The sequence below is a fragment of the Phacochoerus africanus genome, chromosome 8, assembly GCF_016906955.1.
Source record: "Phacochoerus africanus isolate WHEZ1 chromosome 8, ROS_Pafr_v1, whole genome shotgun sequence".
Classification (NCBI taxonomy): Eukaryota; Metazoa; Chordata; class Mammalia; order Artiodactyla; family Suidae; genus Phacochoerus; species Phacochoerus africanus.
Genome location: NC_062551.1, coordinates 268,251 through 293,436, shown reverse-complemented (window position 1 = coordinate 293,436; position 25,186 = coordinate 268,251). Strand labels below are relative to the sequence as shown.

At 62.3% G+C, this 25,186-nt stretch overlaps 4 protein-coding genes across 18 annotated transcripts in view; 2 read left to right on the top strand and 2 right to left on the bottom strand.

The window, feature by feature from the left end:
* Window positions 1-1,428: 1,428 nt before the first annotated feature.
* Window positions 1,429-11,672, bottom strand: VPS9D1 (VPS9 domain containing 1). Of its 9 annotated transcripts, none has more exons than XM_047793533.1 (15): window positions 11,525-11,670; window positions 10,273-10,348; window positions 8,959-9,051; window positions 8,691-8,853; window positions 6,437-6,548; window positions 6,301-6,363; window positions 5,849-5,901; window positions 5,692-5,779; window positions 5,505-5,590; window positions 4,660-5,150; window positions 3,735-3,864; window positions 3,357-3,565; window positions 3,032-3,116; window positions 2,191-2,295; window positions 1,429-2,063 (listed from the first exon to the last, which is right to left on the bottom strand). In XM_047793533.1, the coding sequence occupies exons 1-15, from the start codon at window positions 11,621-11,623 to the stop codon at window positions 1,970-1,972; spliced, it is 1,947 nt and encodes a 648-aa protein (XP_047649489.1). In that variant the 5' UTR covers window positions 11,624-11,670; the 3' UTR covers window positions 1,429-1,969. The 9 variants fall into 9 exon arrangements, with proteins under 9 accessions (XP_047649489.1, XP_047649490.1, XP_047649488.1 ...); XM_047793534.1 differs by having other exon boundaries at window positions 8,959-9,048; XM_047793532.1 differs by having other exon boundaries at window positions 5,692-5,901; window positions 11,525-11,671.
* Window positions 6,527-25,051, top strand: ZNF276 (zinc finger protein 276). Of its 4 annotated transcripts, none has more exons than XM_047793545.1 (13): window positions 6,527-6,643; window positions 7,126-7,217; window positions 8,399-8,798; window positions 15,601-15,904; window positions 16,055-16,098; window positions 16,185-16,625; window positions 17,421-17,499; window positions 18,858-18,941; window positions 22,955-23,065; window positions 23,138-23,213; window positions 23,294-23,411; window positions 24,334-24,433; window positions 24,506-25,051. In XM_047793545.1, the coding sequence occupies exons 4-13, from the start codon at window positions 15,621-15,623 to the stop codon at window positions 24,750-24,752; spliced, it is 1,584 nt and encodes a 527-aa protein (XP_047649501.1). In that variant the 5' UTR covers window positions 6,527-6,643; window positions 7,126-7,217; window positions 8,399-8,798; window positions 15,601-15,620; the 3' UTR covers window positions 24,753-25,051. The 4 variants fall into 4 exon arrangements, with proteins under 4 accessions (XP_047649501.1, XP_047649500.1, XP_047649498.1 ...); XM_047793544.1 differs by lacking the exon at window positions 6,527-6,643 and adding an exon at window positions 6,882-7,042; XM_047793542.1 differs by lacking the exons at window positions 6,527-6,643; window positions 7,126-7,217; window positions 8,399-8,798 and adding an exon at window positions 12,003-12,361.
* LOC125132214 (protamine-like) lies at window positions 11,622-12,105 on the top strand. The gene is made up of 2 exons (XM_047789151.1): window positions 11,622-11,913; window positions 11,999-12,105. Exons 1-2 carry the CDS (start codon window positions 11,622-11,624, stop codon window positions 12,103-12,105), a joined length of 399 nt encoding a protein of 132 aa, XP_047645107.1.
* The window catches only part of FANCA (FA complementation group A), a 47,304-nt gene continuing 47,091 nt past the window's right edge, over window positions 24,974-25,186 (bottom strand). For all 4 annotated transcript variants that reach the window (XM_047793517.1, XM_047793515.1, XM_047793516.1 and 1 more), the window contains one exon: window positions 24,974-25,186. In XM_047793517.1, the coding sequence (XP_047649473.1) occupies window positions 25,058-25,186 (129 nt within the window). In that variant the 3' untranslated portion in view covers window positions 24,974-25,057.

Sequence of the window (25,186 nt, the reverse complement as noted above, 5' to 3'; positions counted from 1 at the left end):
TGTCCTTTTGCCTTTTCTAGGGCCGATTCCCGCGGCATATGGAGGTTCTCAGGCTAGGGGTCTAATAGGAGCTGTAGCCACCGGCCTATACCACAGCCACAGCAACGTAGGATCTGAGTCGCGTGTGCGACCTACACCACGGCTCACAGCAACGCCGGATCCTTAACCCACTGAGTAAGGCAGGGATTGAACCTACAACCTCATGGCTCCTGGTCGGATTTGTTAACCACTGAGCCACGACGGGACCTCCCTCTTGATTTTTAAACTGACTTTAAACGGCGCTTAGACTGATGAGCTTTGTACCCGCTCTTCTGAAGAAGGCTTTTCATAACCTTTGCTGTTTTTCTACCTGGGGCTCCTGCCTTTTCCTTGTTTATCACAGGATTTCCAGTGTGAGGACGGACGGTTCATCCCTGTTTTCCGGAGGGGCCATCGGCTGGGAGAGGCTAAAGGGCTGGCCGAGAGTCACACAGCAAAGCAGCAGCCTGAGCACAGGGCTGTGTGACCTGTGTCTCCAGCAGGGTGTGTGAGAGCCGCGAGATCTCCGCCCAGGCCCAGAGCCAGCAGGTACGCGAAAGGTCAGGCTTAGCCCCAGACACACCTCCATCCCTGCGCTGAGAAAGGGAGGCTCTAAGACCCCATCCTCGAGACGTCAGCACCAAGGCTGAGGGCAGAGGCATCGCCCCTCCCGAGGCTGCGGGGCTGGCTGGGATGTGTCTCCAGGGCTGGGGCTCCCTCTGGAGAGGGCAGGGGTGGGAGCCAAGGATTCAGGGACCAAGAGCTTTGAGGTCAGGGCAGGGGAAGTGGTGGGTGCCTGCCTGGGGTTCTGTTCGGCAGGCCACAAAGGCTCCTGAGAGGCAGCTGCCCCAGGAAGTCGGCTGGCCCGTCCCAGCCCACTGGGCCCAGGGTCTGTCCTTGAAGTCCCGTCCCCTCTTACCCACTGGCCCCTGGCGTCAACATGCTGGGCTCAAAGCCAGCTCTGCCACCACAAGGTGTGGCCGGGAGAAGGCCAAGTGCCAAGGGCTGGGAACCACAGCAGAGAACACACAGTGGCCTCCAGCTGCTGCACATGCACTTCGCTGGCAGGGCCCACCCGCTGCTCCCATGACCCGTTCTGGTGCCGTGGCTGAGCGGCCCGGCTCCCTCAGGGGCCCACCTTCCACGGCTGGGGCCGGGCCGCCTGCTTGCTGCTTTCCAGGGGCAGCGTGTGTGTGGTCCCCACCTGCGCCCAAAGCTGAGCCCCGAGCTTTCTGGGATGAGTGCTCTGGGCTCAGGTCCTGCCTGTCTGCCAGGCCCCACAGAGGGTGTCCTGTCAGGGGTACAGCTCCAGGGACCCCATCCTGGGCAGAGGGCTGAGGGCTCAGGCTCCCTGGTGATGGACCCCAGGCTTCTGCCCAGCCAAGAGGAAGGGGAGCAGACGAGCCGAGCTGGTGAGTGACTTCTTTATTTGCCGCTGGATTGGCGGCCGCCCGGGACAGTCAGTGGGCGGGCCATGGGCTACAGGCAGGCGCTGACCCCACAAGGGGTGAGTCACCGTGGGGAATGGCCAGGGGTCTCAGGAGGTCTGGTGCCCACCACCAAGGGTGGGAGTGTGGCTCAGAGCCCCCAGGCCTGGCAGGCGCCCTGGGCACAGGCAGGCCTCTAGGACGGAGCAGAGTAGTCAGTGGCCAATAAATAAACAAACCGCAGTCTCCACCCCCTTGGGTCCCGGGCCTCGGAGGTGGTGACGGGCTCCCTTCTTGACTCAGACAAGACAGGCCTCCTGTGTCCTTGCGCTGAGCCGGGCGAGCGTGCAGGTCCCAAGGGAGTCCCGTCTCCCTGCCCGGGGCCTCTCCCGGGTTGGGGCAGTAAAGAGAAGGGCCTGGCTCCTGGCGCTGACCGCTCAGCTCCGTCCCGTCAGAAGTGGAGGGGCCTCCTTGAGCTCTGGGGCGGGGCAAGAAGCCCACAGCAGCGGCCCCCACCCCGTCCTCTACTTGCTCAGGGCCCCCCGGGGCAGCAGCTCCAAGTAGCTCAGGGCGCTCTGCAGCGACGTCAGGCAGTAGCCCTCCTCGCCGATCAGGTACCTGCGTGCAGGTGGGGCTGTCACAAGGAGACCCTGCATCTGGAAACCCAGACACTGGGGTCCCCCCCCCCCGGGGGGGGCAGCTGGGGAGGGGGCAGGGCAGGGGGCTGCAGGCCGCGTGGACCCACCTCTCGTGGATGAACTCCTCCAGGGCTGCGCACTCCGACACCAGCTGGGGGAGGCCGCTTCTCAGCGCCACGAAGGACAGGATGGGCAGCAGGTCATCGGCCCCGCTGTCGGGGAGGCACGGCTGGCTCGGGGCTCCAGGGAACAGTGGGGCTACCCCATCCCCCAGCTCGGTCCCTGGAGCAGACCTGGGCTGCCGGCCGTCCTCCCCTGCCCCTCCCGCCAGCCAGCCTTCGGGGGGCCTGCAGCAACATTCTCAGAGGCTGGATGGGGAAGACGGCAGGGGAGGGCCAGGCTGGGCCACGCGGCCCAACCGAGCCTGCAGCCAAGGCCCAGCACACGGGCCCTGGGGGTGGGGGCTCCCTGCTGACCTCATGCTCAGCTGACTCTCGCCTGCAGGCCTCTGGGCACAGGCAGGCACCACAGCCCGCCCACCGGGCTGCCAGGACAGGTGCCTTCAGAGCAGCCCTGGTCTCTGGCACAGGGTAGCAGGAGGGCCAGCCCCAGGTGGGTGCCATGGCCAGCGAAGGAGGCTGCTGGCCACAGGCAGGGCCTGGGTAGGGGGATTCCGGCTCCCCGGCGGCTGGGGCTCGGGGCTGGAACAGGTCTTCCCCGGGTCTGTGGGGCTTCCCTAGGTGTGCACCTGAGGGGGGCACATGCTTCTGGGGTGAGGATCCGAAATCTCCCTGATGGGCGGGGGGGCAGGAACATGCTGTCCGCGGGGCTGGAGCCCTGGGTCCGGGGTTGAAATGGACCGTGTGCTTCTGGCGGAGCAGGGCTGCACCCGCTGAAGGCGGCCCCCATGTGCCCAGCGTCCCCCACAGGCCGGGCCCGGGGACTCACATGGCGGCTGTGCCGGGCTGGGGTGCAGCCTCCTGGGCCCGGCAGTTGTCCTCCGCACAGGCGCAGACGACCCGCAGGGCCCGCACTGTGGCACAGAAGCGAGGCTGCGGGGGAGCGGTCAGGACCCCGCCCCAGAACGCCCCAGGCACTGGCCCTGCCCATCAGCGCGGAGCTGGGCAGAGCCAGGGGGACCCCTCCTGCGGGTGCTGCTCACACCCCTACTTGATAGGAGGGTCTACAGCTCACAGGGGAAGGTCACCCTCCAGGGGGGACCCTGTCCCATCCGCCCACGTTCCCCTTCCTTCCTCTCAAGCGGCTCCCTCACCGATGCACTCCAGCTTCTTCTGGGGGCAGGTCTCCAGAACCAGCAGCCCCAGCTCCTGGGCTGCGGCCCAGTATGGGTAGGGGCCCGCTCCCACGGCCTCTGGGTCCCGCGGGAGGAGCTTGGTGGGGACACCGATGGCTGCAGGCGCTGCGTTCCTGTACAGCTCCATGCTCCTGCTCAGGGCAGCCTCCCGGAGGCGGTGGGCACTCCTGCAACAGACAGAGGCCAGGCTCAGCTGCTCGGGGACCCTGCCTGGGAGGGGACGGAGGCAGGGCTGGGGAAAGCTGGCCGGCCCTGCACTCTGAGCAGCAGCGGGAAGCACGGAAGAACCTCAGGGTGGGATGCAGGCTGGCTGTGGGCCCTGGGGCGGTGCCGCACCTGTAGACGGCCAGCAGCAGAGGCCACAGGGGCGAGAAGAAGGACTCCTCAATGCAGGCCAGGCAGCGGTCCTTGGAGGCAGCTGTGTTCAGGCCTTCGAAAGCCAGGAGCGTCAGTGAGAGCAGCCTGTCTGCCGAGGAGAGCCGGCACAGCCACACTGTGGGGACGGCTGGCAGCCACTAGAGGCCACCCCCCACCGCCAGCCTGGGAGGCCCAGGCAGGGCCTTCCCCCAACCTGCCCCTGCCCCTGCCCCCCCACCCCAGCCAGTCTCTGGGCAGCCACAGTCTGGCTGTGCCTCCCCTCCCCTTCAAACCCTAGATCGGGATGGGAAGTCTGGGCCCGGATCCCTGGGGGTCACAGGGTCGCACCCCACCCCTCCAAGGGGCCGAGGAGACAAGCCTGGGAGGGAAGGCGGAAGACAGCTTCTTTCTGAAAAGGGTCTTGACCCCGAACTGTGGGAACCCAGAGGAAGTTGAGAAGTACAGGTGAGGATGGGAAATCTGATGTCCAGGAGCTAAAGGGCCCCTTCCCCACCCCCGGGGGGCGGGGGGACTCGCCCAGAGCTTGTCGAGCGCAGGCCCCTGGCTGCTGGGCCTCACGCCTCATCCTCAGGAACCCTGCTGGCCTTCCTCCTCGGGATGGATGTAAGGTCCCCTCCCCCGGGCCCCGAGGGAACCCGCTGTCCTCCAGGCAGGAAACAGGAGCCTCTTGCCACTCTGCTGCACTTGCTCTTTGCAATGACTCGGGTCTGACCCGAGTCAGCGAGGACCACCTGGTGGCCAGAGGCTCTGACGGCAGACCCTTCCCCAACAGAAGACTGAGAGGGACCGGGCTGGTCTCTGCCTCGGCCCACTCCGGCCTGGGACCAGCTTTCCCGGGCCGCAGCTCCCACACTGCCCACGTGGCCTGTGCTGCGGACCTCACCGATGGCGTCGTGTATGTCCTGCACGACGCCCTTCAGCTGCTCCAGCAGCGGCTCCTTCCTCCCCCCCGGGGTCTGCGGCTCAGGCCGCCCCCCAGGGCCCAGGCCCCTCCTCTCAGAAGTAGCCAAGAACTGTTCCAGGTCCTCAAAGGAGCTGTCCTTGCCTGGCAGGTGGGGTGAGGTATCTGCCAGCGGGGAGGGGGGCCCGGCAGGGCTGCTGTCCACCCCTCTGTGGGGGGCGCTGTCAGAGGGGCCCTCTGGGGGTGGGGGGACGGGGCTGGGCTCAGCGGGGGAGGGCATGCAGTAGAGGCTCTGTGAGGGCCGGAGCCGCCGGCTTCCGGGTGCCAGCAGCCCGTCGGCGTCGGGGGGCAGGGAACAGCAGCCCGGGGCAGAGGCAGTGGCCCCGGCGCCCCTGCTCACGATGGGGTACAGCGCCCGGTACACCGCACACTGGAGCTTCTTGAGGAGCTGTGAGATGGGGTGATCAGGAACGCTGCGAGCGGGGGAAGAGGCAGCGGGCCAGGGCAGCCCCCGCCAGGCAGCAGAGTCAGGGCCGGGGGCTGGCGAGGCCCTCACGCCCCCCGCCCCCCAACGTGGCCCTGCCAAGAGGGATGCCCGAGGAGTGACTGGGACTATTTCCTCGCCGGCGAATGCTGGAAATAAACCCTGTTTCTGAGAAGTCAGAAGGCCCGTGAGAGGCCGTCAGCGCAAAGGGGCCCCGAGGTAGCGGGCGGGCCGCGCAGAGAGCCAGAGCGGCCTGCGGCCCCCGCAGGCACCCCAAGCCCCCCCACTCCTCTGCAATCTTTCCTTCAGCCGGCCATCAGGGAGGGGCTGCAGGCTCTAGTACCTGAGCAGGTGGGAGACCAGGCTGGTCACCAGGGACAGGTCCCCCGGGCTCTTCTTGAGCTTGGTCCTCCAGTGCTTCGGCCAGTCCTGAACGGAGGAGACCGTGGGGGCGGGCACGCGGGAAGCCCCGCCTCCCTCGCGGGGCGGGGCCCGGGGAGCCCCGCCCCCGCGCCTGCCCGCGGACTCACGTGATCTTGCTCGTACTCCAGGATGGCGGCGTAGAGGGCGCGCTGCTCCCGCTCCTCGGGGGTCAGGGCCACTTGACTGCAGAACCTCCTGCGGGGAAGGACAGGTCTGAGGGCCTCAGCGCGGGAGTCCCCCCAGAGGCCCCGGGAGCAGACGCACCTGTTGGCGGCCTCCTGGAGTCGCAGCCGGCGCTCCTCCATCTTCCTCTGCAGCTGGAGTCGCAGGGTCAAGGCCTTTTCTGAGGCGGCGGCGTGCACTGACCCCGGGGGCGTCCCACTGCCCAGCTGGACTCCGGGTCCAGCGGGTGGGCGGGAGGAGGGCTAGGGCCGGAGGACCGGCCCACTCAGGGCGGGAGGGCAAGTCCTAGTGGACCTGAGGAGTGGAGGGGTCCGTGGTGCCAGGAGGAGCAGGGTGGTCTGTGCCGAGGCCGGCAGGTGGAAGGAGGCAGTGCTGGGCAGGAACCGTCCCTGACCACGTGCTTCTCGGAACCTGCAAGAAGTCTGTTCCCAGACCTGGACCAGGGCACCTTCGCTGCCTGGCCTCCTCCTCCCTCAGCCGAAGGCCACATGGAATTTCTGCCTCTGGACAGCAGGAATGGACGGAAAGGATACGGTCTCCTCCCGGGCTTTAGCGATCACCAAGTTCTCCATCACCTGCCGCTGCAGAGACAGGGTCTGGAAGGGGAAGGAGCGATTAAGGCCTGCTCCCCCCACTGCCACCACCCACCCAGACCCTGGCCTTGCTCACCAGGGATGTCTTCTGCATGGCCTGGCTGGGGTCCAGACGGGCCATCCGGGCCTCATAGGCAGCCTTCAGCTTCTGATTCTGCAGGGAGGCCTCCTCCAGGGGTGTCATCTCCCTGGAATGGTGACAAGCTGCTGTCCAGGCTCCAGGAAGCCCAGGAATGCTCTGGTCACCCGAGGACCCTTCCTGAGCCTGCCCTGAGACCAGAAGGTGAGGAGGTGGTGATGGGGGCAGGAACTTAAAGGAGGGAGGAGGTCTGTGGTGGACAGGAGACTATGGGCTGGAAATTTTTTTTTTTTTTGACTTTTTAGGGCCACACCTGTGGCATATGGAGGTTCCCAGGCTAGGGAGAAAATCTGGAGCCACAGCTGCGACCTACACCACAGCTCTTGGCAATGCCGGATCCTTAACCCGCTGAGTGAGGCCAGGGATCAAACCTGCAACCTCATGGTTCCTAGTCGGATTCATTTCCACTGTGCCACGACGGGAACACCTCCTGGACTTCATTTTCAAGAGGACCTGAACCCAGACCTTTAGGGGTAAATGAGTGACACGTGTTTGGTAACAGCATGAAACTCTTCGGCAGCACCATGATGGCCAAACAGCTAGGTTAGTTTGTAGCCCATGAAGGGGAGGTCCCACCTCCACGACAGCCCCCAACATCAAAACAGCGCATCTTCCTGCCTTCGCAGGTGGGAGAAAGTGTGTTGTGGGGACACAGGGCTGTCCTGGGGAGGAAGTCTGGTGCCGCGTCCTGACCCAGAGCCGCATGTGCAGAGACGAGGTATGGCATCGGCCCAAGGCCCATCCTCTTGCTACACCTGCTGGGATTCTGGTATCTGTGTCTCAGTGTCTTTCATCAGTTCTAGAAAATTGCCTTCATCACCTGAAATAATGGTCTTCCTGCATTTTTTTTTCTTTTCTTTTTTGGAATTCCAATAACCATTAGACCTTCTGTATCCTTTTCAAATTTTCTTTCTTTCTTTCTTTTTTTTTGGTGAGCCATTCCAGCTACCTTTTAATATCCAATTCTCTCTTCAGCTGTGTCTGGTCTGCTGTTACAACCCCTACCCCGACCCCCGGCCCCCACACCTGTGGCATGCGGAAGCTCCCAGGCCAGGGATCAAACCCACACCATAGCAACAGTCCAAGCCACAGCAGTGACAATGCCAAATGTTTAACTCGCTGCCCCATAAAAGAACACCCTTTTGTTATAAACTTGTCCAGTCCTCTTTGTGTCTGTGTGTGCATTTTCATAGGAGAACATAATGTGTTATTGTTTCTGATTTAGTTTTTAAAAATAGCTAGTATTTTTATTTCATATTTATTTGGTTCTTTATTTGACCCCTATTATAAATCAAGACAGGTTTTATAATTTCTTTTTTTCCTTTCCTGTTCTTTCTTTCTTTTTTTTCTTTTTGGGGCCACACCCGCGGCATGTGGAAATTCCCAGGCTAGGGTGTGAATCAGAGCTGCAGCTTCCGGCCTATACCACAGCCACAGCAACATGGGATCCAAGCTGCGTCTGCGACCTACCCCACCGCTCACGGCAACGCCAGATACTTAACCCACTACATGAGGCCAGTACTCGAACCTGAGTCCTCACGGATACTGGTTGGATTTGTTACTGCTGAGCCATGACAGGAACTCCCAGATTGTGTAATTTCTCGTTCCCTGCAAGTATATTCTTCCTCTTTTTTTTTTCTTTTTCTTTTTATGGCTGCATATAGAAGTTCCCGGGTAGGGACCGAATTGGAGCTGCAGCTGTGGTCTGTGCCACAGCCACACCAGATCCAAGCGGCATCTGTGACCTGTGCTGTGGCTTATGGCAACGCCAGATCCTTAACCCACTGAGTGAGGCCAGGGATCTAACCCACATCCTCATAGATACTGAGTTGGGTTCTTAACAGCAAGCACTCCGCCTGCAAGGATTTTCAAACCTGCTTTTTGTTTCTCTAATTGTAGGGAGCACAACTGTTTCATGACCTGTGTCAACTAGGTCTGTCTGAAGACTTGGCAGGTCTGATCCTGCCACTGCTCCTGCACAGTCTCGGGATTCGCTGTCGGTTCCCTGGGACCGTGTACCGCTCGTCTGAGGAAGGTTGAAGGTGCTCTTCTCGCGAGACCACCTGCGCTTGTTTCTGCAGGGCACTGGGTCACCTCCGTCCTGGGACCCATCAGGGATCAAACCTGCATCACAGCAGTGGCAGGGCTAGACCCTTAACCTGCTAAGCCACCAAAGAACTCCCCATCTTACTTCTTAGAGCTTTGCGACTCTACCACCTGAAGCTTCTGGAAGATTTCAGGAGGCAAAAATGGAGACAGCTTCCCCCCCTCGTCTGAGTACACCCGGCGGTGTCGGCTGGTAGGTGAGGGGACAGGGGCGGCCGCAGGCATGGAGGGCTTCAGGCGTGTTTTCCCTGTAAGACATACACAGCCAAGGGCCTGCACATGGGGCCCCACGTTCCCCAGTGGAGATGCAGAGTTGGGGGGTGCCCTGGGAAAGCTCTCTGCTGGACACCCACCAAGTTTGGCAGCTGTCGACTGGGCCCTCTCCAGACACTGCTCAGCCAGCTTCAGCATCTTCGATGTGTCTGGGGGCACAGGGTCCCCAGCTTCTGGGGAGCAAGACACAAGAAGGGGGGTCACCATTGCCTCTGTCCATAGCCATATTCTTGCTGAGATAAAACCAAGGCAAGCCCACCTCCTCCTAACTTCTGGCCCCAGGGTGAGTCCCCGCCTCCCCCGTCCCATCTGTGGCATGGGTTTACCTCCTGGCCCCGTGTGTGGCTGTCCTGTCCCCTCGCCTGGACCATCAGAGCCTCTTCTCTATCTAACTCCTCACCGATGGCTTCACTTGTACTTACAGCCCCTCCTCCACGGAGCCCGCCGTCAGCATGGCTATTTCAGAGGCGCTTTCATCACCCATCTCCCGCCCCTGACTATGTGCAAGCCCACCCTGGTGCACAGGGGGCTCCTGTTCTGCACTCCCTCCTCCGGGCGCTGGAGACTCACACTGTAGGAGCTGCTGCCAGACACTCTGCCCTGGACCCACCAGCCCCAGCGCCTGGCCCACCTCCCACCCCCTGCACAGCCAGCCCCTCTTGCAGCCACTTGGGTCGTGCTGAAACTGCCCTCACCCACCCCCGGCACGCCCTTCTCAGGACCCCTCCTTGGGGCTCCCCCACCCTGCCGTCATCTTCCCAGTCCTCCTGGGCAGCTCCCACTCAGAGACTCCCACCCCTGCCGGGGCTGCTGGGTGCCTGGAGCAGAAGCTGGGCACGCCGGCCCCCGCCCGCCCCCAGCAGCCCCCTGCCCTGAGGAAGTGTGATGATGCCCATCTCGAAAGAACATTCCCCAAGCCCTTCCCTGCTTCCACGTCCAGACAGACCCACCACTGCTGTCCTCATGGTGGGAGCTTCCTGGGGACTCTGCTGCCAGGCTGGCCTTGCCCCACAAAGCCTCCATGAGCCTCCCTCACGCCAGAACAACCCCAGGGCCACGCAAGGCGCTGCTTGCCCCAGCTGCACCTTCCCCTCTCCAGCCTGGCAGCCCCCACCCCAGGGCCTCTGCTCAGACGCTGCCCCACCCCAGCCTCTGTGCAGCTCACTCCCTTCTGGACTGGGGTTCCGCATCCAGTCTTGCTTCCACCCCGGCCCATCTCCATCCTCTTAGTCACACTCAGGCTTCCTGAGCGCTCAGCCACCCAGCCTCGGCCAGTGACCAGGCAGGTAGGACACAGGACACCCCGTGGTGAGCCACAGACCCTGGGGCCCATCAAAGGCTAAGCCGTCCACGGTGCCCCTGGCCCAGGAGGAGCTGCAAGGTGGGCACTGTACCTCTGGTGGCCTCCACTTCTTCCAGCAGCACCTGGGCAATATAGTGGACGCTCCTCAGGTATTCGGTATATGCCTCCTGTGCCCGGTGAAGGGAAGTGGCAGGGGTCAGGCCAGTGGAAGCAAAGAATTCCATCGTGCCTTCCCGGTGCCCTTGTGGCTGGCTGGTAACTGCTCACCCTGAGGCACAGAGTCCCCTCTTCTCGGGAGGTGACGCTGGCATCACTCCCGTCATCTCCCACACAGGAAGGAACTCAGGCTCTCATTCAGTGGCCAGAGAAGGCAGTCTTGGCAGCTGCTGCATTTTTCACTCTGTGCCACAAGTTTTTTTCCTGTGCAGTTCAGGGGCCATTCATTCAGTGGGTTTAACAAAAATATTTCCTGGGAGGTGAATCAGGGAGTGATACTGCAAATCTCAATCATTTTCTGGCTTAGGTTCTGGGAAATCCCTTTCCTGAGCTCCAGAATAAGTACTTCCTGGGCATCCAGGGGTCTGGCACTTTCAAGTTCAGGGCTTCCTGACAGCTCACGCATGTAGAGCCAGAGCAGGGTGCTTTGTTTTGTTTTGTTGCATCCCAGTTCTTAAATTACCCACCTTTAGGTCTGCACCTTAGATATCAGGGTAACAGGGATTGCTGGAAGGATTTCTGACTTGCGGGGGCACTTGATGCCCTAGCATCCCAACTTAGGGACAGCAGCGGATGGAAGACCAGGATGCCTCTCCCAGGCACCCGCGGCCTCCTTCCCTCCTTGGGACGCCTGCTGTGGCTCGGCTGGCTGGCTGGCCCATGCGGTCGCCGCCTTTCGGATTAACACCTGTTCTTGGGGACCAGCCACACCCCTCCCCCGCTGGCATTTTCTTTCAAACAAGCCCTGAAGGCGACTGCAACGCCGCAGTTAACCTCTTTTGGATTCCGTCCCCTTTGGGAACCTGACTGATCTGCAAGGTCCGCCCCCAACAAACGCATATACGAGACTGCCTGCCAGATACACTCTGGCGGGGGCTGCCTCACCAACCCTCCTGGGTCCCCTTCACAAATGAAAACGCTTCAGCTCCAATTCCCCCCTCGCCCAGCTGCCGGGAAAACAGGCCCGGAGCCGGCGGGAGCTGTCCAAGGTCACGGCCGAAGCCGAGCCAGCAACCCTGAGCCGCCGGAAGGGGCCTGGGGGCGCCCACCCCGCGGCCCCGCCCCGCCCACGCCCACCGGGCCGGCGCGGGTCGGCGACCGCCCCCACCCCGCCCCACCCGCCTCACCCGGGGCCGGTTGCCGGTGTCCAGCTCGATGGCCCCGTTGGCCAGCTTCATGGCGCACTGCAGGGGCTTCACCGCGCCGTCCCCGGCCGCAGCGGCCATGGCGCCGGCGGGAGAGGCGGCGGCTGCGGCCGCGGCCGAGGGGCGGGGCCGGGGGCCCGGGGCCCGGAACGCTGGACGCGCGGGCGCAGGCTCCGCCCGAGCCCCGGACCGCCGGAAGAAGCGGCACCGGCGCGGGCGCACTTCCGGCGGCCCCGCCCGCGGCGCGTTGCGAGGTCGGCTCCTGGGGCCGAAGGGGAGGAGGCGCGGGCGGCGGAGCTCTCAGAGAGCTTTGCGCCGTCGCCGAGGGCGTCTGAGTGCCCCCGGCCGGCGGAGACGGGCTCGCCGCGCAGGCCCCGCCCCTTGGCCGCCGCACTCGGCCCGGCCCCGCTGTCCTCCCCCCGCCCCTCCCGCGTCGCCCCGCCCCGCCCCTTCCAGGGAGCCGGGCGCTGGGGAACGGAAACAGGCGAGCACCGTCCAGCGGGGCGGACGGGAGGCTCCGGGCCGAGCTACCCCGAGCCCTGCCTCGCAAACAGGCCGGCTGAGCGAGCGGGCCCGAGCGCCGGGGCCGGGCCCCAGCAGCCATGAAACGGGACCGGCTCGGCCGCTTCCTGTCGCCCGCGTCGTCCGGGCAGCGCGGGAGCACCGGCGGCAGCAGCTATGGCGGTGGCCGGGCCCGGGGCCGCCCCGCCCGCAGCGGGCCGACCGTGGCCGAGGCGGCGGCTTTGGTGGCGGCGCGGCTGAGCTGGGGCCCCGCGCGGGCCTGCGCGGACGCGGGCGAGGACGGCGCCGACGAGGCAGGTGGGTCCTGCCTGCCGGGCTTGAGGGGCGGTGGGGCCTCAGCGGCCGCCCCCCCGGCCCAGGGTGTCCCCGCTCCTCAGAGAGCTGGCGGGGCCCCCCCTGCCGAGGCGTGGGGGCGGCCTCCCCGGCGGACGCGGTAGCCTCCGCGGGGAGAAGTTTCGCAAGACAGCTGACCCTCGGCGCCGACTCTGGGCGCGCTGAGTAATTAGTGCTCGAAGGAGCCGTCGGGCAGGTCCGAGTTTCAGTCCTGGTTTGCCCCGTGCTCTGCAGCCTTGAGAAAATTGCTTCATCTGTAGGGGCCTCAGCTTCCTCTTCATCGAAGCAGAACTAAGAGTGCCGGGTTCCCTGCCTGGCAGGTGGTACGGGCGTTAAAATGTACTTGGCCTGCGTGTGGTACTTTTGCCCCTGGAGAAGGGCTTTTGCTGCGCGCATTTAATCCTCCCGGGGGGCAGGTGGCATCGCCTGCACTCGCAGGCAGGACACCTGGGGAAGCAGAGCTGGACGGGCGTCCTCACGCCTGGTCGCAGGAGGCTCGTGTGAGGAGGGAGAAGTTTTCAGCTTAGTTTATGAAGTTCCGTAACCATGGAGGCATTTATTTACTCAATAAATATGTACTTATTTTTTGTAAAAAAATGTTGAGGTCTAATTGCCATAAGACATGGTAGTGGTTGCAGGTGTACAATGTAATTGATGTATTTGTGCATGTGGTGAGATGACCATAATGTGTCTAGTTAACACCCATCACCACGTGTGATTCCAAGTTTGTTTTCTGATGAGAACTTTTAGAATCTGCTTTTTTTTCTTTTGTCTTTTAGGGCGTAACCTGTGGCGTATGGAAGTTCCCAGGCTAGGGGTCCAATTGGAGTATGCTGCCGACCTGCATCCCAGCCAAAGCAAGCCGGGATCTGAGTCTGGTCTGTGACCTACGCTGCAGCTCATGGCAACACCGCATCCTTAACCCACTGAGCAAGGCCAGGAATTCAACCCGAGTCCTCGTGGATGCTAGTTAGGCTCGCTTCCTCCGAGCGCCAACGGGAACTCCTCTTAACTTTTTGAGGACTCTCCATACTGTTTTCCATAGTGGTTTGTTATACTGGTTTAGCTGCCCACCAGCGGAGCGTGGGGCTCCCTTTTCTCCACGTTCTCACCAGCATGTTGCTACCTTCTGATGGCCCTTCTGACGGGTGTGCCGTGGTAGCTGATGGCGGTTTTGATTTGCATTTCCTTGACGATTAGGGATGTTGAGCATCTTTTCATCTGTCTGCCTTCTTTGGAAGAGTGTATCTTCAGATACTCTGCTCGTTTTTAAAATTAGATGCTTTGTGTTTTGCTGTTGGGCCCTGTGAGCTCTTCACATGTGTTGGATGTTAACCCCGCATCAGGTACACGACTGGTCAATAACGTCTCCCGTTCGGTGGGCCGCCCTTCAGTTTGGGGGTGCTTTCCTTTGCTGTGCCGCGGTGGTCCCGTTGGTTTCTTCTTGCCTTTGGTGTCAGTTCAGAAAATCACCCCGTGACGGATGTCAAGGAGTTACCCTGTTATTTTCTTCTGGGGGTTTTAGGGTTTCCTGTATCTCCCGTCTTTCACCCCCCTTGAGTTGGAGTGTGGTGGTGGAGTGGTCTGGCTGCACTTTTTGCACGCGGCTGTCCCGCGTTCCCAGCATCACTTACTAAAGAGACCAGTCTTTCCCTGTTGAATGTTGTTGGCTCCTTTATCATAAGTTAATTGACTATATATATACACACACACACACATGAATTTATTTTTTAACTGTTTTTTTTTTTTTTTTTGCCTGTGGCCATGGCATGCACAAGTTCCCAGGCCAGGGAGTGACAGTGCCAGATCCTTAACCCACTAGGGCACCAGGGAAGTGCTCCATGAATTTGTTTCTGGGCCTTCTGTTCGGTGTCGTTAGTCTGAGTGTTTTTTGCCAGTCCCGTGCTGCTTTGATGACTGGAGGTTTATGAGATAGTTTATAGTTGAAAGCAGGAAATGTGGTATTTCTGGCTCCTTTCTCTGGAAGGAAGAACCAGAAAGATCTTCTAGTCTGGTTGCCCCTGTTTTTCTTGCACAGGATTGCTTTGGCTTTTCGGGGTCTTCTCTTGTTCTGTGTGCATGTGAAGATTGTTCTCTTTCTGTGGAAAATGCCGCTAGGGTTTTGGTAGGGTCGCACTCCGTTGCAGGTGGGTTCGTAGGGTATGGAGCATCTATCCGTTGTTGATCTCGTCAGCATCTTACAGTTTCGGGTACAGATCTTCACCTCTTTGGTTAAATTTATTTCCAGACACTTGATTCCTTTCTTTGGCCAGCCCATGGCACATGGAGTTCCTGGATCCTTAACCCACTGTGCTAGGCCAGGGATCGAACCTGGGTCCTGGTGCTGCGGAGACACTGCCAATCCCATTGTGCCACAGCAGGAACTCCAGTGATTTATTCTTTTTGTTTCCTTAATTTATGATAGTTTGTTATTAGTGTATGAGAAATCAACTGACTTTTTTGTGTATTGGTTTTACATCCTACAGCTTTCCTGAATTAGTTTAACAGTTTTTTGGTGGCGTCTTTTATACATAATGTTATCTGCAAAGAGAGATGGTTTTACTTCTTTATGATTTGGGCGACTTTTTTCTTTTTCTTTCTTTCTTTCTTTTTTTTTTTGCGATTTCTTGGGCCACTCCTGCGGCATATGGAGGTTCCCAGGCTAGGGGTCGAATCGGAGCCGTAGCCACCAGCCCACGCCAGAGCCGAAGCAACGCAGGATCTGAGCTGTGTCTGCAACTGACACCACAGCTCACAGCAGTGCCAGGTCCTTAACTCACTGAGCGAGGCCAGAGCTCGAACCTGCATCCTCGTGGAAGCCGGTAGAGTTCATTTCCACTGAGCTCCGATGGGAACTCCTGGCCTGTAGTTGTCTTTTCTTGTGGTTTCTTTGCTTGTCTGGCTTTGTCATATCAGGGTAATACCGGCCTTGTCTTGGAGTGTTTAGAATGCACCGGAAGGTTTTCTGGACCTAAAGGCCCTTCCTGGCCATGTCTCCCAAAGGATGTCTATTTAGCTGGGAGCTCGGAAGCGGTCTGCCTCTGGCCCAGACATGGACTTGTGTTTAAGGGGCATGGAGGCCCCACTGCAGGAGCTGAGTGGCTGAAGGAGCCTGGGCCTCACCTGCCCTGGGAGCCGCGTTCTGCCTGCTCTGGGCAGCAGGCAGCCTCCCTGCTGACTTCATGTTTCCTGTGCTTGCCCAGGAACAGCCCGGGCCCTGGCCATGGGCCACTGTCGCCTCTGCCACGGGAAGTTCTCCTCCCGGAGTCTGCGCAGCATCTCCGGCAGGGCACCTGGGGAGAGCTCCGAGAGACCACCCCCTGGGGAGCGAGTTTTCGTCAGGGATTTCCAGCGTCTGCTGGGGGTGGCCGTCCTCCAGGACCCAGCTCTGTCTCAGTTTGTCTGCAAGAACTGCCTCGCCCAGTTCTACCAGTGCCACGGGCTCCTCACGTGCTTTCTGCAGAGAGTCAACGTCTCCCCGACGGGCCACCGGAAGCCTGGCGCAAAGTAGGCACCCCCCTCGTTTTCTTGGGGTGTGCAGGAGACCCCGGGCATGGGGCTGCGTGGGGACGGCGTGGACGTGGGGACAGCGCGCTTTGTGCCCGGGCCTTGCTTGCCCCAGCCCCGCTCACGGCGAGCCCTGTTGCTCCCTGGCAGGGTCGGTGTCCAGCCGTTGCCAGGCGAGGAGGGAGCCTGTGTGGGTAAGTGCGCCCCGGGTGGGGGCGGGGGTGCTGGGAGTGCTGTGTGCTGACCAGCCGCCTGCTGGCGTCTCTGTGCCTCTCCGCAGTGGACCTGATCACTTCGAGCGCCCAGGGCCTGCGTGGCCTGGTGGGGTGGGTGCACGGACACGCGGCCAGCTGCGGGGCCCTGCCCAGTCTGCAGAGCACGCTGCCCTCCGAGTACTGTGGCGTCGTCCAGGCCGTGTGGGGCTGCGGCCAGGGCCACGGCTACACCATGGACGCCGGCTCCCGCTGCGGGGCCCTCTTGCTGGACGGCGCTTTGGGAGTCAGGTGGACGTGGGACAAGGAGAAGGCCCCGTGGCTCAGCCAGCACCGGGGGGCCAGCTCCACGGGCGCCGCCCCTCAGAGCTCCCAGGGCAGAGTGACGGCGGCCGGGACCAAGATGCCGCCCACCATGGACACAGCCCGGCCTCCTTCAGACGGCGACCCTGTGGGGCCTGGCCCGGGCCCCCCGCCTGAGCCGAGCCTCCCCCCAAGTGGGGCCCCAGGTAGGAGGCGCCTGTGGGCTGCCAGGCCGGAGCCCCTGTCCTGGGACGCAGGCCCTCCGCAGGCAGCGGCTGCGTGCCCGTCGAGGCGTTGGTTGTGGTGTCGTGTGCGGAGGGGCTGGGGTGTGACGGGGACAGCCTCAGCGCCTCTCCCGGCATCTGACGGAGGGAGCGGCCCCCATTCCAGCGCTTCCTATGCAGTCGAGCGTGTCTGGGCCCGGCTTTCCTCTCCGCCTGCCGGGGCCGGAGCTGGGGGGTGGCCTGGGGGCTTGCGGTGCCTCTGAGGCTGTCTTGAGCCAGCGCAAGGGGTTCCCTGGGCCTCAGCCGCTGCCTCTCACTGGCCGTGGGGCACACAGGGCCCTGGGGGGGGGGGCCCGATCCCAAGGCAGGGGTGGGGCGCAGCTGCTCGTGGCCGTTCTGTCAGGAGGGCCAGGCGGGCGTCTTGCAGGCACGTCCGGGTGCTGGGCTGCTCCCCTGTGCCCCGTCCTCAGGGGCGCTTTCGGGAAGTGCGGCTGCCGGTGGCTCAGAGACCGTGACGTTGGTGCTGGCGGGGAGAGGGGACTTGTGCGGTGGCTTCGTGGAGCTGCTGGGGTTGTTAGACGGGGTGCACTTTGGTAACAGCGGTGTTTGGAACGTCCCCAAAGGGCTGGCTGTGGACGCTGGGCGGGGGCCCGGGCCCTGCCGCCCGGCGCTGCCCGTGCTGGTCGCGGGGGGCCGGGGGGGCGGCAGGCGAGTGGGCTGGCGGCTGGCGGCTGCTCGTGGAGACAGGTGACTGCAGCCTTGTTCTCTGTTTCTCAGGGCACTTGGGTGAGAAGCAGGTTCCGTCTCCAACCTCGGATGATCGGGTAAAAGACGAGTTCAGTGACCTTTCTGAGGGGTGAGAGAAGAGTGGGTTTACACAGCCTAACATTCTTCCTCGGAACCAGACTCCACCCCCCCAGGGTGGCCCTGGGGTCCTGCCTGGCCGGCCCTCTCCCTTTCTGTGGGGAGGAGAGGCGTGGCGGGGCTGCATCCAGGCTTCTCGTTCCTACCTGGGGGCTTCCTGTATCCCAGGGGCCCTCAGACGGGCGGGGACTGCGGGCGGTGTGGGCACAGCCAGCGTGGCGCGGAGGTCCTCTGACCAGGCCTTTGCTGCTGCTGGCCTGTCTCCTTCTCCAAAGCCTGAGGTTCGCGGCCAGTGCAGATGTTGCGAGAACAGAGGAAGCCAGCCTCTGGCCCTTTACCACGATGTGGGGGTGTCGGGGGAGAGGCCGCATAGGAGGGTGAACCTTCCCGGGCGGGGCAGCTGTCTGCCCCTGGCCGCCCCCGCCCTGGACGAGAGCCGCAGGCAGCCCCCGCCGTGCGGCTGTGGCCGTCCTTCCTGCCCACAAGCAGGGCAGCATGAGTTTTGGTGCCATCGACCAGGATGCTGGAGGAACCCGTGTGTGTGTGTGTGTGTGTGTGTGTGCTGTGCGCGTGTGCGCTAGGAACTCCTCGGGGTCAGGCGTGGCCATGGCCGTCCTGCAGGCCACCGCCCCCTCGGGCCTTCCTCTGGGTGGAGTGCGGCCGCCTGGCCCTGTCTGTCCGCAGAGCCTGTGTGCGGACCGTGCGTCAGGTGACAGAGGGACGGGTCTTGTTCGGGCCCTTGTGACCTTTGAAATGGCTGAGGCTGGCCTGCCGTCTGGGCAGGGCTCGGTTAGGCTAAGCTGACACGCTGTTGTTTGGTTTTTGGTGTCTGTCTTTTTAGGGCCGCTCCTGCGGCATATGGAGGTTCCCACACGAGGGGTCCCATCGGAGCTGCAGCTGCTGGCCTGCACCACAGCCACAGCGACTCAGGATCCGAGCCGTGTCTGCGACCTACCCCACAGCTCACGGCAACGCCGGATCCTTAACCCACAGAGCGAGGCCGGGGATCGAACCTGCGGGTTGGTTTCTGCTGAGCCACGATGGGAACTCCTGAGTTGACATGCTAAAAGTCAAAGCTCACATCCTGAGAAGCCCACCTCTTGTGAGGGTCTTCACAGCCTGCCTGGGGCCCCCGAAGAGAGGTTCTTCCTGCCCCCAGGTCCCGTGTGTGAGAAGAGTGGCTGACGGGACCGTCAGGCTGTGAGCCGCCTGCGTAGTCCTTTCTGGTAGGAGATGGGATCAGGAGAAGCGCGTCCTGGGACGTGGGGACCACGTGGTGCCTTCAGACAGGAAGTCACTGGGCCTGTCGCCTCTCCCAGGGCTCTGCTAAAGGGTCTGTCTTCCTCCTAGAGGCTTCCTGAGCGAAGACGATGACGACAGGAAGCAGAGCACCCACTCCTCGGACGAGTCCTTTGAGCCGCTCCCAGAAAAGAGGTCAGGGGGACAGTCCTGCTGCAGCCACGTGGGTGGGGGGACGGGTCCAGCTGTGACCTAGACGGAGGCTCAGCCCTGCCCTCCCCCTGCCGCCACGCTCAGCACAGCCTGTGCTTCCCCGAGGGCCGGACCCTCCCAGCCCGGCACCTTGCGGCTCCTGAGTGGCCCGGGAGGCCCCTCACAGTTTAGCACCAGGACGTGGCCCAGCCTCACCCTGGGAGGCAGGAGCCTGTGGGTGTGGCCAGCCGCAAGGCCCCAGTGTCTGCTCTGTTTCCACCTCGGAGACGCGGCAACCCAGCTCTGCAGTGGCTTCGTTTCTGGGCCACCTCTCTGTCGAGTCTCCCTCCCCCCAGGGCTGTGTTTTCTGTTAGAAATGGGGTCCTGCTGAGGAGGCTGCTCTCCACGTGTGTCACTGCTCCCCGACCCCGCCCCGGGCCCAGGGACACGGAGAGGACCTCCCGTTAGGCCTGCCCAACTCGGGCACTGGACACGGGACAAAACGCGGGGGCACCATTACTCAGGGAAGCGCAAAACAAATTGAGAATCAAGCGTGGCTTCCTTTTTTCCTTGACGTTCCGATGGGTTTGGGTCTAGAAACAGGAGAGGAGAAGGCACAGGAGCTCAAAGTCAGAGACCTGGCTGAGTCAGGGTCTCGCAGGGGACAGCAGGCTGGCTGGGCCACAGGGAGGTGTGGGTGGGCCCCGCCCCCACAGCCCCCATGCCACGTGGGGGAGACCAGGCTCCTTCCAGGCACAGCCTTTTCAGGGTGCAGCCCAGGGCTGGGCGGGGGCTCCACTCCCCCCCTGAACTCTACAAATCCACGTCTGTGTCCTGCTGCCCAGCAGGTCTGGGGCCATTGATGGGGTGAGGGGACAGATGGGATCAGGAGAGGGGGAGGGTCTGCTCCGAGGTGGCCCTGGGAGGACTCTGGGAGCACACGTGGTCACGAGCTGGAGGACGGGCACACCCAGGTCTGTGCCCTGAGGCCTGCATCCCAGCTGGCCTCCTAGGACGGGGGCCTGAGCAGCCCTCTTCCGAGCGACCTTGTCCTGGCAGACGTGCCCCTCGGGGCCCTCAGCCAGGTGAGCCAGGAGGTGGCAGCGGGAGCAGAGGCCCGGAGGCAGCGAGTCAGGTGCTGGGGGCGGTCCTCCTACACCCGGGAAAGCCGTGGGCCCGGGACGCCTGGGATCTCGAGGGAGCCCTGGTCAGAGCCGGGCTCCGACAGCGTCGGGCCCGCGGGAGAGGGAGAGGCGGCGGCGGGTGGGGCCCTGGCGGGTCGCGGGGAGCGGCGGAGAGGACAGGGCGCAGCCTGCAGGCCTTGGAGCGGTTCTCGGTCAGAGGCTGTTTGCAGAGGACGCCTGCTCGTCGTCTGTTTTTACTGAGGTAGACCGTCTCACTGGTGGAGAGGCGCGTCCCCTGGCCTCTAAGCTCTTCCGTGGTGGTGTGCAACCGCCACCCCTGTTTGAAAGCTTTGCAGCCTCAACAGAAACTGTCCTCGGGGAAGTGCCGGCATCCCTCCCCTGCCCCAGGCCTGGCGGCTGTAATCTAGGCACCCCTTGCAGGGCCTTCCGATCAGCAGGTTTCCACACTTGCCCTCTGGCTGCTGGCTTCTTCACTTGGTGGGGTGGTGCAGTAGGTGTCAGAATCATTTCCTTCCTACCACTGACTATCACTGTTGAGTGGATGAGCCAGTTTGCAGACCCATCCGTCTCTCGTTGGGGTTGTGGACACTTTCCCGGCAGTTGTGAATAATGCTATGAGGGCTGGTGTAGCACCGACCTGTCCCGGTTCTTTGGGTCCTTTTGGGTTCTTCTCCCAGCACTTCTTTAACTTTCTGAGACACGTCTGCTGTGGGCCTCTGTAGTGGCTGCACCCTTTACGTTCCCACCACCCTGTACAAGGCGCCAGCTTCTCCGCGTCCTCACCACCACCCGGTCCTTCCTGCTCTTCCGACAGCCGTCCTCGGGCCTGGGAGGTGGGTCTCCGTGGCACTGGGCTTGCAGGTCCCCGTGACTGGTGGCATGGAGCATCTTTTCACAGGCTTTTATCTTCTCTGGAGAAATGGCTCTTCGTGTCCTTTGCCCATGTTTTAATTGTTTGTCCTTGGGCTCTTAAGTTGTATGAAATATTTCCTCCCTTACTCTTTGGTCTCTCGTGGTGGTGCCCTTTGTTGTGCAGAAGAAGTTAATTTTGAAAGTCTGGTTTACCTGTTCTTACTTTCGCTGCCTGTGCCTTTGGTCTCACGTTGGAGAATCCATTGCCAAGTCGAAGGTCATGAAGATCTACCCCTAAGAATTTTTATGGTTTTAGCTCTTGCGTTCAGGTCTTTGATGCATCTGAGTTAATTTCTCTGTGGGGTGTGAGGCAGGGATCAGCTCCACGCAGATGGCTGTGTCCCAGCACCTCTTGGTGAAGAGACTGCTTTCCGCACGGAGTGGTCGAGGCGCCCTGGTTCAGAGTCGGCTGACTGTACTTTAAGGTTTTGTTTCTGGTCTGTCAGTGATTCAGTTGGTCTGTGTGTCTGTCTTTGTGCCACTGCCACACTGTTTTTTTTGGGGTTTTTTTTGTCTTTTTTTTGTCTTTGTTGTTGTTGTTGTTGTTGCTATTTCTTGGGCTGCTCCCGCGGCACATGGAGGTTCCCAGGCTAGGGGTTGAATCGGAGCTGTAGCCACCGGCCTACGCCAGAGCCACAGCAACACGGGATCCGAGCCGCGTCTGCAACCTACACCACAGCTCACGGCAACGCCGGATCGTTAACCCACTGAGCGAGGGCAGGGACCAAACCCGCAACCTCATGGTTCCTAGTCGGATTCGTTAACCACTGCGCCACGACGGGAACTCCTCCATGCCACACTGTTTTGATTGTTGTAGCTTCCTAGTAAACTTTGGAATCCTTCAGCCTCATTGTCTTTCAAAACCATGTGGCTATTTGGTGTCCCTTGAAGTGCTGTGTGAATTTCAGGATTTTAAAAAGATTTTCTGTGAAAACATCGTTAGGATTTAACAGGGATTGAGTGCAGCAGCTGCTTAGGGGGACTGTTGCCAATGTTCTCAGTCCATGAACCTGGGATGTGGCATGTCTTTCTACAGAGTTGGCTCTCCTTCAGTTTTCTGCAGTGTTTCGCACTTGCAGTGGGCAAGTCCTTCGCTTTCTTGGTTAAGTTTATTTCTAACTCTTTTATTCTTTTTGATGCTATTGAAAACAAATTGTTTTCTTCGTTTCCTTTTCGAGTTGTTCATAGTTAATGCGTAGAAACGGAACTGCTTTTCTGTGTTGATGGACCCTGCAGCTTTGCCGGCTGCCTTTTTCTGTGTGGGTTCTTTAGGGTTTTCTGCACATGAGATCACGACATCCGTGAAGAGAGGTGATTTCCCTTCCTGTCGAATTTAGATGTCTTTTATTTCTTTTTTTGGCGTAACTGCTCTGGCAGGACGTCCAGTACCACGTCGGATAGCAGTGGTGAAAGCGGGCACCTTGGTCTGGTCCCCGATCTCCACAGGGCAGCTTCCAGCCTTTCACCATCAAGCACGATGTCAGCGGTGGGCTTGTCATTGCGGCCCCAGTTGTCCGATTTCCTGAATGCTTGGGTCCGGAGGGAGCTGTGCCTGTCCCTTGACCTCTCAGAAGGACACTGCAGGGCGGAGGAGCCGTGCGGGGCTCAGCCTCACGTTTCTGGAGTCAAGGCCTCCAGCCCGGGGTGGTGGCCGTGGGCCCCAGCTCTCTGGGCAGGTTCTGGCGTGCTTGCTGCTGATCTTTTTCTAGCTTGGTGGCTGTGGCGGTGGAGGGAGCCCAGCGCCCTGAGCGCCCCTCCTGTGTCCAGGCCAGCCTGCGGCCCTGTGCTCCGCCTCCCCGGAGTGGCGGCTGTGGGGGCAGAGGGACCGCTTGAGGGTGAGCCAGTCCGCAGCCAGCCCCGGAGGCCTGAGGCCACTTCTCCTGGTTGCGGGAAAACCCGCGGCGCACGTGCCCTGCAGATCAGAAACCCCTGGACTCAGGTTGTGTCTTGCCGCCCCAGGGGCTCTGGTAGAAAGACTGAAAGCAGAGAAGCCAAGAAGCTGGAAGAGCCAAAACTTCGAAAGAAACCCGGGCCCAAGCCGGGCTGGAAGAGCAAGCCTCGCTGTGAGAGGTGAGGGGCCGGGCGGGGCGGGGGCAGCGCTGCCCGTCGGGGCTGCGGCGCCACACGCGCTCTGTGTCGCAGGGAGGAGCTGCCCACCATCTACAAGTGCCCCCACCAGGGCTGCACGGCCGTGTACCGGGGCGCCGACGGCATGAAGGTGAGGGGCGCGGCCGGGGGGGCGGGGCCGCGGGGGGGGGGGCGGCGTCCGGGCCGCGCGCTCAGGCCCCGCCCCCGCAGAAGCACGTGAAGGAGCATCACGAGGAGGTGCGGGAGCGGCCCTGCCCGCACCCCGGCTGCAACAAGGTGTTCATGGTGGACCGCTACCTGCAGCGCCACGTGAAGCTCATCCACACAGGTGCGCCCCGCCCGCGTCGGGGGGCGGGCCCCAGACCCGGGGGCTCCCCCGGGGGGGGGGGGGGGGGTGGTCCCCCCGGTCGTTCCTTCGACCGAGCGAGACCGTGCCTCTCCCGGCGCCGCGGTAGGCAGGCCCTGGGAAACGAGAAGCGGTGGAGGTAGTGGCCCCGACGCGACTGCCGTCGGCCGGGACGATCCCCACCTCCTGCCACAGGACCCACGGCAGGGGAGCCCCGCAGGAGCCCGTCCACGCCTCTCCTGAGCCCCCTTCCGGTCCATTTGTGACATGCGTTCCTCCCTGACCAGTGGCTCTTGTTTTTGAACTTTGTGGAAATGAGTCACTTTGGTCCCAAGTTGGTTTTCCGGGGGGGCCCCAGGCTTGTCTTCTAAGCGTGTGTCTCGGTGCAGACGCAGCGGGCGTGACCTCGAGCACTGGTTTTATGCCCAGAAGCGCGTGGACGGTGGCTTGGGGAGGGGCGTGCCTGTGAGGCTGTGTCGGTGTGTGTTGGTGAGCAGGTGGCACGCGTGGTGACACTGGGCAGGACGTGCGTGGCCTCTGCCCCAGGGCACGTCCAGGGGTTATGGGGGAGCCAGGGCTTTGGTGTCTGTCTGAGGGTGCAGGGCACTGACTCCCCAGCGGCCCCCACCCCGTGGTGGCCGGGCGGAGGCGCTCGGCTGTCAGCAGGTGTACGCCGCGCCCGACGTGGCTCCCTCGGAGGGTCTGTGCCTAAGGCACGAGCAGGTAGGCTCCAGGGCAAAGGGACAGAACAGCGGGCAGGGAGACCCGGCCGGTCTGGACTCAAAACCCGGGACTGTGAGGAGGAGCCCGGGACCTGTGGTCAGTGCCTGTGGGCGCACAGGCCCCGGCGCTCAGTAGGGAGGTGCTGGCAGGTGCCCGCGCCGATGCCAGCTCTGGTCCGCAGAGGTGCGGAACTACATCTGCGATGAGTGTGGACAGACCTTTAAGCAGCGGAAGCACCTCCTGGTCCATCAGATGCGCCACTCGGGAGCCAAGCCTCTGCAGTAAGTTGGGGGGCGCCCCTCCGGCCACGGTGTGCCCGCCCTCGCTCACCCGCCCCCGCCCCCGCCCCCCAGGTGTGAAGTCTGTGGGTTCCAGTGCCGGCAGCGGGCGTCGCTGAAATACCACATGACCAAGCACAAGGCCGAGACCGAGCTGGACTTCGCCTGTGACCAGTGCGGCCGGCGGTTCGAGAAGGCCCACAACCTCAATGTGCACATGTCCATGGTGCACCCGCTGACGCAGAGCCAGGACAAGGCCGCGGCCCCGGAGCCCCTGCCGGGGGCCGAGGGGCGTCCGGCCGTGAAGCCCGAGCCCACCTGAGGGCGCGCCAGCCCGGACGGAGCTCAGCAGGTGCGAGAGGGGGTCCGGCCCCGACGGCACGGCTTTGCTCTCCCAAGAGCCCCACCCGTGGGCCGGGTGGCCGCGGCTCCGTGCCTGGCCCGTGTGGCCTTCTGGCTCTGGGCCCCGCAGTTCACTTTCCTGTCCACACTGAGTGCCTCGAGGCCGGCGCAGATTTTAAATAATTGATTCCGCTTCCTCACTAAAGCAACTGAGTTTGTAATCCACTTTCCAGGGCGACTAGAGCTCTGTTACACTTGTAATAAATTATTTACAGAGGAGCAGGGCTATACCCCGTGCAGGTCCGGTCCAAAGAGACAGGGCGCCTGGCGGAGGTCAGGGTCGAGCCCGGCTGGCTGCCTGCGCAGGAGGGCCGCCCTCACTTCCGGGTCACAGGCTCCAGGAGCGGCCAGCAG

Bases quoted from the DNA above. Each gene is read 5' to 3' on its own strand.
- LOC125132214 (XM_047789151.1), top strand. From the start codon at position 11,622: ATGGCGCCGGCGGGAGAGGCGGCGGCTGCGGCCGCGGCCGAGGGGCGG. The intron at 11,914-11,998 runs GCCCCGCCCCTT...CGCCCCTTCCAG, and splicing joins GAGACGGGCTCGCCGCGCAG to GGAGCCGGGCGCTGGGGAAC.
- VPS9D1 (XM_047793527.1), bottom strand. From the start codon at position 11,623: ATGGCCGCTGCGGCCGGGGACGGCGCGGTGAAGCCCCTGCAGTGCGCC. The intron at 10,349-11,524 runs GTGAGGCGGGTG...CACCGGGCACAG, and splicing joins ACACCGGCAACCGGCCCCGG to GAGGCATATACCGAATACCT. The intron at 5,902-6,300 runs GTATCCTTTCCG...CTGCGACTCCAG, and splicing joins CTAAAGCCCGGGAGGAGACC to CTGCAGAGGAAGATGGAGGA.
- ZNF276 (XM_047793542.1), top strand. From the start codon at position 12,145: ATGAAACGGGACCGGCTCGGCCGCTTCCTGTCGCCCGCGTCGTCCGGG. The intron at 12,362-15,600 runs GTGGGTCCTGCC...GTGCTTGCCCAG, and splicing joins GGACGGCGCCGACGAGGCAG to GAACAGCCCGGGCCCTGGCC. The intron at 24,434-24,505 runs GTAAGTTGGGGG...CCCGCCCCCCAG, and splicing joins TCGGGAGCCAAGCCTCTGCA to GTGTGAAGTCTGTGGGTTCC.